This window comes from Enhydra lutris, unplaced genomic scaffold (genome assembly GCF_002288905.1).
Source record: "Enhydra lutris kenyoni isolate GAN:26980312 unplaced genomic scaffold, ASM228890v2 scaffoldscaffold1, whole genome shotgun sequence".
NCBI lineage: Eukaryota > Metazoa > Chordata > Mammalia > Carnivora > Mustelidae > Enhydra > Enhydra lutris.
The window spans coordinates 57,688,552-57,698,848 of record NW_019154085.1 but is presented as its reverse complement, the minus strand read 5'-3'; the positions used below and the strand labels follow the sequence as shown (position 1 = coordinate 57,698,848).

General features: G+C 37.8%; 1 protein-coding gene across 3 annotated transcripts in view; it reads left to right on the top strand.

The window, feature by feature from the left end:
* Window positions 1-256: 256 nt before the first annotated feature.
* The window catches only part of LOC111142308 (integrin subunit beta 6), a 73,433-nt gene continuing 63,392 nt past the window's right edge, over window positions 257-10,297 (top strand). The window contains exons 1-5 of one of the 3 annotated variants that reach the window (XM_022495359.1): window positions 257-373; window positions 481-556; window positions 1,329-1,408; window positions 4,565-4,769; window positions 5,369-5,615. In XM_022495359.1, the coding sequence (XP_022351067.1) occupies window positions 329-373; window positions 481-556; window positions 1,329-1,408; window positions 4,565-4,769; window positions 5,369-5,615 (653 nt within the window). In that variant the 5' untranslated portion in view covers window positions 257-328. Of the gene's footprint in view, window positions 374-480; window positions 557-1,328; window positions 1,409-4,564; window positions 4,770-5,368; window positions 5,616-10,297 lie in introns of those variants that run through there. The other 2 variants (XM_022495365.1, XM_022495366.1) reach the window with 2 other exon arrangements.

Sequence of the window (10,297 nt, the reverse complement as noted above, 5' to 3'; positions counted from 1 at the left end):
TAACTTATATGTTTTTATTTTATTTATCACCTTTACTATTGCTACTAAATTAAAATTATTTTAGGAACAACTTCAGATTATATTTCCATTGCTTTTCTGACATTTTATTGATTAACATTTCACTAAAGATATTAACTTTCTCTAGGATGCAGAGAGACTAAGAGAACTCACACAAAAATTTCTACTGAATGAATTTCCCCACCTTCTTGGTGATTGTACACCTGCTTTCCTTATAAGGAGAACAAGGAAGTAAATCATGTTGAAGTTGCTTTTAAACACAGCTTTCCTTCTTTACCTGTCCAGGTAGCCTGTTTTCATTTCAGTCTTAATGAAAACTTTTAAATTTACATCTCAAGTTTCTTTCCAAAACAGTGTAAGTAGTATTTAACATTTTAAACCTCAAGAAAGAAAGACTTTAACGATGTTCAGCTTTGGTCTTATAATGCTGAAGGTAATTCATTTTTTAATCTGTCTGCACAGCGAGAACTGAAACGAATGGGGATTGAACTGCTTTGCCTGTTCTTTCTATTTCTAGGAAGGAATGATCACGTACAAGGTAAGACCTAAGCTCTCCGATATATTGCTTTTGTGGTATGCTTGATAAACCTGTCATTTGGTTCATAAACTATATCTGAAGTCATTTTTTATTTGATCTGTTCGATCGCTCGTTTGCCATTGAACAAACGCTTTAACATATTACAGGCAGAGGCAGGGCTGTTCCCACAGCATATGCTCTAGGCTTCAGGTAAATAAATACAAAGGTTGCACAGGCATCTTAATGAGGAGAATTAAACAGCTTAACTACACAATAGGGCTCCTTAATTCCTTAGTGACAACCATCTTGGTTAACTTTTCTAGCTATTCTATTGACAAGGTGTTCCACTTAAGAGAAATAATCCTGAGAAAGAAAAACTTACTTTAAAAATAAAAAATCCATTCGTCTGTTGAATTAAAAAAAAAACAACAACATGCATTTAGGAGAGATGCATTTTTTATTGGTAGCAAATAATTTTTAAAAATTAAAGTGGGGGATAGTGAATGAGGATAATAAACATAATGTCCTAAGTTTGTGAAAGTTGAAGTAGTTTTGTATTTTAGGAAAAAAAGAATGATCTCTTGGCTAAAAAGACATATGTCTTCTCCATGGGACAGACGTGAAATATGAACTTTTTAATGAGTTGCTAACATTTTAAGGACTGATCTCTGAAGGCTAACATCAACTCTGATGTTGCTTCAATCGAGCACGTTAAGAACTAGCCTTAAATGAAATGAAATGAAAATGAATGTAAGTCTGCTGAATCCTTGTGTCTTGCTGGGTTTAAACACAGGTGGCTGTGCCATGGGAGGTGCAGAAACCTGTGAAGACTGCTTGCTCATTGGACCTCAGTGTGCCTGGTGTTCTCAGGAGGTAAACAAACCACCTCAGCATGCTGGTAAAACTGCAGTTATGGGTTATGCGGCTTCCCTTGGTGATTGCTCTGGGAGTGTCCTGCCTTCTGTGGGGAACAGGGTGAGACGAATAGGGAAAGGAAAATAAAAGCATCAATAGGCCACAATGTCATTCATGTGATTACCTCCAAAAACAACTTGTGGAGGTGGCGAATGTCAAATCATTGTGAAAATTACCTACCTGGGTGCCTTTATTTAACCTGATTCCTCCTCTTATTTTAAAGTCATTTCTCACTGGTTACGTGTCAAATACCAAGGCTCTGAGTAATCGGAGATCATGGAGATGATATTTTCTAAAGTTAAATGTACATAGGACTTCAATATCATAATTGCGTTCCATCTGGGAACTAGGATCCCCTGGGAAACACTGCTAGGCTCTAAGAGAAATCTTCTAGGTTTGGGGCAAATTTTACTGCTCAGACAGTATCCAGTTCTTTTTAAAAATTAAGCTTTCATGAGCTTGGTGACTGTACCACACCGATGACAAAGCCTGAAACGGACATTCCTTATATGATCAAACTGAAAAGTATGTGAAAGTAATATTAGGGGTGGGGGCATAGGTAACAAGGAATCCCCAGTCACTGCCTCCCGTGGCCCTGAAGAACAGTCTGTAAATGATTCCTGGTAAGAAAGAGCTGCCTTAACTCTTTCTGGATTTAAAACAGTTCTCTACTGAATCTCATAAAGAACATTTGCGCATAAATGAAAGTATACAAATGCCAGGTTCAGCAAGAACTGAGTAACAGGCTCAAAGGGGAATAAGCCTGGGTGCCTGGCCCAGGAGGAAGGGGAGAGAACTATTTAGAGTCAGATTCCAGGGGCACCTGGGTGGCTCAGTGGGTTAAAAGCCTCTGCCTTCCGCTCAGGTCATGATCTCAGGGTCCTGGGATCGAGCCCCGCATCGGGCTCTCTGCTCAGCGGGAAGCCTGCTTCCTCCTCTCTCTGCCTGCCTCTCTGCCTACTTGTGATCTCTCTCTGTCAAATAAATAAATAAAATCTTTAAAAAAAAAAAAAAAGACTCAGATTCCAGGCTGAATGTGTTCCATGGAGGAAGGCCTCAAAGGCACAGAGTGTGAATCAAGCTTACTCCCCCACTACTGCTTTGACAGATGGGCCATACGTAACGCTGCGAAAGAATTATGCTTTTTTTGAGCTCATGTATCAAAAGCGGTTTTGAGGATATACCAAGACGGAAAAACCTATGTATTTTTTTTTATGTTGACTTCCTGAAGAAGACAGTATTAGTTGCATGCCAGAGACATAAAACAACAAATCAGTCTAACTCTAGGCCTACCTGTAGAATTTTTATTTAAATGCATTTTTTAAGAATTCATTTAAGAGAGCTTCTTAAGTTACTATTGATAGTTTTACTTGCAGATGATACTTATTAGCCAAATCACTGTTGATTTTTTTTTTAAAGATTTTATTTATTTATTTGAGAGAGAGAGAGAGAGAAAGTGTGTAGGAGCACAAGTGCAGGGGAAGGGCAGAGGGAGAGGGAGACTGGGATTGTGACCTGAGCCCAAGGGAGACACTTAACCGGAGCCACCCAGGCGCCCCACGAATCACCACCAGTTTTTAAGGCCACATTTTTCTAAATGCTCTCTAATAATAGTAGTAGTTGAAGCAACTGAAGCAAAAAGTACATTAGGCCTCTGTTTAGAACAGATTGAAAAAATGGGTCTAAGGTTAGCACCTCCTCTGACGCGCTGGCCAGCACTGTGGTTACAGGTGGTAGCGGCAACACTTGCTGAGAAGCATCCTGAGGCCTTGTCAAGCCACTGTTTGCCTTGGACATATCAGGAGAAGTTACAGTGTTCGCAATGCTTAGTCCAGGGCCTCAAATATGCACGGGGCTGGCTGACAGATAATGAGTTATATTGTAAAAAATCAATTTCAGGGGAGCCTGGGTAGCTCAATCTGTCAAGTATCTGATTCTTGATTTCGACTCATGTCATGATTTCATGGTCATGGGATCCAGCCCCACGCTGGGCTTAGCGCTCAGCAGGGACTTTTCTTGAGATTCTCTCTCTTCCCTTCTCCCTCTGCCCCTCCTTCCATGCACATGCTCTCTTTCTCTCAAATAAATCAATGAATCTTTAAAAAATGAATTTCAGAAGAAACGTAATTTTTTTAGTTGGTGAAATAGCTAGAGTGGCTTAGAATTCTAAGAGATGAGGAAAAACAGCATGCACATTGGTTTGCTTCTTTTCAAGCATGAGAGTCAATAAGCCTCAGGCTTGACTTTGCTTAGAGCTAAGAGTACCTCTAGAGAAGCCTTGACTCTCAGTTAAGACAGGTCAATGTTGCAAGGTTGTACTGGCCACATCTCTGCTCGGAAACATTCATCTCTCTGTCTCCTGTTACGACATGGATCAGAAGAGGACTGGGAAACTTCTGAGTCCTACACAGAAAGGTGGCCTTTTATGCCATAGTCCCTTTTGCTTCCCACCTCCAAACCTTGGAGAGAAGTTCTACAAGACCTTGAACTGGAACACTTTCAGACACAGAGTTTAAAGTCCCCAAGAGGCGGACTTTAGCGAAGTAAGGCTGCAATAGTGGGGGTAATGAGGCATCCACGAATTAAACCTCAACAGAGAGCTAGATAGGGAAGTGTCACCATCTTTCGCCCTTTCAGACCCCACAGGAAAGCCTGTATTTGCCACCAGATTTGGTAATAGACATACTGAGAGCTAAGACAGTACAGGAGCCTACAGGTGAACCCAAACAGATAAATCCATGGGATGATATTAACTCTAGAACCCAACTGTTTCAAGGATCTGGTCATGGCACAGAAAAAGCTTTAAAGAAGTGAACATTAAAAACAAAATGGCAATGCCGACAAATAAAAGACTGTTAGGTGAATCCAACTGGGTCTAGTTAAAAGGAGATTCTGATTTTACTTGGAATTTTACTGGCAGAATTCTCTGGTTATTCTACTGAAACTTAATTTTAGACCTACAATTAACATCAGGCACATGGGAATATGATATACTGAGTATGGCAAGATGCCTAACTAGCAAAACAAGCAAAAAAAAAAATTTTTTTTTGTCCTATAAACAAATGGTGATTTGTCTTCTTTTTCTTTGTCTTTTTTTTTTTGTCTTTTTTTTAGAATTTTACTCATCCATCTGGAGTTGGAGAAAGGTGTGATACCCCAGCAACTCTCTTAGCTAAAGGATGTCAACTCACTTTCATCGAAAACCCTGTCTCTCAAGTAGAAATACATACAAATAAGCCTCTCAGTGTAGGCAGACAGAAAAATAGTTCTGACATTGTTCAGATTGCGCCCCAAAAGTTGACTCTTAAATTGAGACCAGGTATGTTATAATTTCCAGGAGCATTGGCTCATGTAATACATCTCATGCCACATATGGTAATACCACTATTAAGCTAACATATCTTGTACCATCTTACATATCATTGATTATTTTGACTCAGATTTCCCATTCTGAAGGAAATAGAGAATCGCTGGCCTAACACTTTTCTTCATTCACATCGGTCACTTGCACTCCAAACGCGTTACTAAAATAAGCTTATCTAATAGTAAGCATTTGAATTACTCAAATGTTGTTAAGGCTTACCTCACATTTCTTTAAGCGTTGTAATGTAGCTTTAAACTCCTCTTTATGTTCTTCTCTTTTGCTAAAACCACATACAAAAAAATTCAGCTTATCTTCCATCTAAATGGATGCTAGCTCTCCCAAGGAGATATAAAATATCCTAACTTTTAGCTCCTTCATTAGCTCTAAACTCACTGCTGAGAGATTCTCATGGGCTCATTCACTTGTAAACTTTACCAGATAGTTTATGAAATCCTAAGTATCTTCAACTTCAGTTCTCACTGAAATGAATTGGCCGCTCACGAAGAAGTCTCCATGTATTTTCACGGATTTGCTTTTCTCCGGGGGCTTTGCAGGCAGTGAACAGACTCTACAAGTGCAAGTCCGCCAGACAGAGGATTACCCAGTGGACTTGTATTACCTCATGGACCTCTCAGCCTCCATGGATGATGACCTCAACACCATTAAAGAGCTGGGCTCTCTGCTTTCCAAGGAGATGTCTAAATTAACCAGCAACTTTAGACTGGGCTTCGGCTCTTTTGTGGAAAAACCCGTCTCCCCTTTTGTGAAAACAACACCGGAAGAAATCGCCAACCCTTGCAGGTAAGTAAATGATTCTCTGGCATTGTGGAACACTGATTTTCTGTAAAGATAGCCCCACTCTGAGCTGCGCTTGGCAGGATCTTGCTAACTCCCTGGCATTTCCCACCTGCCAGGTTGGATCTCAGCAGCTCTCTCAGTTGCCTGGGCTTCTTGAAACCAAGTTGACCTCATCTTAATACCTGGTTCTAGTCTTGGGTTCTTGCAGCACTCTCATGTCTGTCTTCCTGTGTAGCAGCTTTTTCAGGATGTGGCAAATTTGACTTTGTGTTTTGTAGACTAGGGAAGCAAATTTTTCACTGTAGGTACCAATGGCCTGTGTCCATCCCAGCCCCTCAGAGACATTCTAGGCCCAAGGACCACCACTTTTTGAGGCTATTGGACAGTAATTCACACTTTCTCAAGGTATCTTTCTCCACTACGATAACTTCTGCCAAAATAACAATTTGTGCAGCTCCGTCTGACATACTTTGGGAAATGAGGATTTCTCTTTCTGCTTGGAGAAGGACTTGGCAACCTTCACTGCTCTCCAATTCGGTAGAAATGAAGCATTACGGACCCCACTATACCCTGTTATTATCAGCTGTTAAAAACATTTATTATCTGGATGATTGTCAAGGGCAAGTTGCTTTGTGATGGCTTACCTGTACAGTCTATGACATATTCAAAATCAAATTATTCAATATCTTTCTATAAAGAAGATCTACCATTTGCTCTGTGCCAGACTCTGTGCTGAAGGTTTCACATACATGACCTCATTCAATCTTCATAATAACATCAGTTGAAAGCAAGTTTTATCATACCTATACTCAGAAGAAGTAACAGAGGCTCTGCCAGGTTAGTAATTCTCCCAAGGCCACATGACTAATCAGTGATCTGTACCAAGTCTAGGTTGATCCCAAACCAAGGCCCTTTCTACTATGAATCTAGTGTATATGCAATGACTTTCCAAAACTATATTGACTTTTAATACTTGTACACACCTAAGGCATCACCTCTAAAAGACAAGCAGCTTTATAATATCATTTAAAAACATTTCAGTGTGGTTCTTAACAATAATCTAACACAGTCAAAATAATTTGACCATGAAAGGAATTCATTACTGATTATAACTGTTAGGAATTGTGTTTGGTTGCAAGCATCAGGGATAGTAGCTTATAAAGGGAGAGTTTTTTTCTTTCTCACATGAACGGAGTCTAGAGAAAGGCAATTCAGGGCTGATATGGCAGGTCCCCACATCAGGGATCTGGACCTTTTCTGCTTTCTGCTCTACCATATTGGCTCTTGGATTTTATCTTCAAGTCCCAAGGAGTTTTCAGGGATATTACTCAAGACTTCTTCATTGTAGGCAGAAAAGAAAGAGGAAAAGAGGGGCAGATCAATAAAGGGCACTGTCTTTCTCCCCACCTTTTACTTTGAGGTATATTTGACATGTACCAAGATGCACACATGGAAAAGCTCTGATGAGTTTTGACAATTGAATATACCAACGTAATTACTACCTAAAACGTGATGTAAAGCATTTCCATCACTTCAGAAAGTTTCTTTGTGTGTATTATAGATAGTTCTACTCCCCCAAAGATAATCGTTTTCTGAATTCATAATTTAGATTGGTTTTTGCCTATTCTTGGATTTCATATAAATGAAAGAATACAGTATATACAATTTATTTCTGGCTTCTTTTGTTCAATATAATGTTTTTGAGATTCATCCATAATTTTGTGATTATCAGCAGTTTGTTCCTTTTTGTTTTAAGTAATAGTCCACTCTGTGTATTTACTATACTTTCACTTATTCATTCTTTCATTGAGGGACATTTGGGTTGTTTCCCACTTTTTGGCTATCATGAAAAATGCTGCTATGATTGACCACTTGCTTATAAATCTTTGTTGTAGGTATGTTTTGTTCTCTTGGATAGATACCTAGAATTGGAACTACTGAATTGTGTAATAAGTGTCACTTTAATCCTTAAAGGAACTATCAAATTTTTTTCCAAAGTAGATGTGCCATTTTACATTCCATCAGCAATGCGTGAGGATTCCAATCATTCCAAATCCTTGATAACATCTAGTATTGTCAGTCTTTCTAATTTTAGCCATTCTAATGGCTGTGTATCTTACTGTAGCTTTAATTTACATTTCCCTAGTAACGAATGTTGTTGAGCATCTTTTCATGTGTCTTTCTCCCATTCTCGTATCTTATTTTGTGAAGTATCTTTTCAAATTTTTTGCCCATTCTTAAAAATTAGATTTTTTTCTTAATATTGTGTCATATGAGTTTCTTGTGTATCGTGGATAAAAGCTCTTCACCAAATCTATGCTTTATAAATATTTCTTCCCAGTTTGTGTGTTGTGCTTTTATTTTTGTAGTAATGCCTTTGGCCAAGCAAAAGTTTCTAGTATTGTTGGAGTCTGGTTTGTCAATTTTTAAAATCTTTGCCCAACCAAATAATCCAAATTGTCTTCTTTTTTTGATTCTAGAAACTTTATGGTTCAAGCTCTTGCATTTAAGTCTATAATCTCAAATTACTTTTTTAGGTTTGGAATGAGGGAAAGGCTTAGATTTGTCTTTTGTTCCCATGCAATTATCCAATTGCTCCAGCACTATTTGTTAAGCAAGATTTTCCTTTCCCTATTGAATTATCTTTATGCCCTTTTTAATAAGCAATTGAGTGCATATGTATGAGTGTAATTCTGGACTCTTCATTCTGACCCACTGACCACTGAATTACACCCATGTAAACACCAATGTCTTCCCATCTTTATTACTGCAACTTTATAAAAAATCTTGAGATCAAAAGTGTAAATCCTCTTTGTTCCCCTTTTGTTTTGCTATTCTAGATACTCTGCATTTCCACAGAAATTTTAGAATCATATTGTTGATTTCTTCAGAAAAACATGCTGAGATTTTGATTAGAATTGCACTGAACTCATATGTCAATTTAGAGAGAATGGATATCTTAAAAATACTGAATGTTCCAATCATTACATATGACATACATTTCCATTCATTTAGATATTGCCTTCTTTTTCTCAGAAATGGTTTGTCATTTTCAAGATAGATATCCCACACATCCTTTGTTTGATTTATTCCTAGGGTTTTTAAAAAATATTATGGTTAATGGTGTTTTCTACTTGTTGGTTGAAAACATACAGAAACGCAGTTGATTTTGTGTACTCACATTGTATTCTGCAACCTTGGTAAATTTTGTCATTGGTTCTAGTTTGATTTTTTTATAAATTCCTAAAAATTTTCTGTGCACTTGATCATGTCATTTATGAATAACAACTTCTTCCTCTTCCAGTTCATATACCTTTTCATTCTTTTTCTTGCCTTATTGCACTGGTTAGGGTCATTTTAAAGTGGAGAGAGATGTCACTTATGTTTCTTGTGATTTTAGGAGAATATCTTCAACATTTCACCATTGATTGTGTTGTTAGCTAGTGGTTTTTTGGATTCCTTTTATGAAATTGAGGAAGTTCCCTTCTATTTCTTCTTGGGTAAAGTTTTTTTTAATCATAAATGGATGTTGAATTTTATTTCCTCAATATAAGGAGTTTTGTCAGAAATTTTCCCCACCTCCTTATATTTGTATCTCATTGGTAGACTTTGTTACATGGCTACAGCTAGTTGGAAAAGAAGCATATTGTTACCCCCAATAAAGCCAGGATTCTGTTAGTAGGGAAGAAAAAAAAGAATGGAACTTTCTAGCACTTCCAACAACACTGAACAAATAGATTTCTAGAGAACAAATTTATGCTGTATAATAAATAGTAAGGTATGGTTACTGTTATCGGTTGTTTGATTCACTTGTAAAGTGAAATAAACTTTGTTTTAACATCTCCTAATTATTTAATACAAAAGCATTTCTAATGCTCTGCCCCCTCCCCTTTTTTTTAATCAGAAAAAGTCATACTTGTTTAAAATCTGTATTATTTAGATCTTAGGGTAGCGAGTCTAGCAGTGTAGTTTCATTTAGGATTTCAAAGTGTTACCTCTGTCTCAGAGGGCTTGTTTAAAATCATTCTTTCTGTCACAGGCCAAATAAAATGTAGGAATATGAAGTACAGTAATGACAATGGGAAACAATGCTAAGGTATGTTGCCAGAGAAAACAACTAAAATTAACAAATAAGGTTCGGCTAAGTGGGCAGCCCATCATCTAAAAAGACCTTGCCTTTAATCAGATTCCTAGAAAAAAGAGAGAAGTTTGGTTTTTCAAAGCTCTGACTGCTTTTCATTCATGCATTCTTTTATTCATTCATTCAACAAAAATTTACTGTGTTCCAACTATGTACCAAGCATTGTGTTAGGCATGGGGATATCTGGAAGAAAAAGATTTGCACCCAGTCCTCAAAAAGTTGAAATTCTTTGGGGAGAAGGCATTCAATATATCATGGTGATATAAGAGCATGGGTTTGATAGTCAGCCCTGGATTCGGTTCTGATTCACCTACTCACTTATAACTTATAACTCACTTATAACACTTATAGATGAGTTTTTCACCCTCAGAGCTTTAGTTTGGAATAACCAGACGAATTACACACAGTGGTCATAAGGATTGGGTGAGGTAATGAAGAATTTGGTACTGGCCTTGACCATGAAGTACTCCATAAATGGTACTTACTAGCAACACCAACAGAGTGAAGTTAGGGGGAGAGCAGAGTATGGTATAAAGTTTGGTGA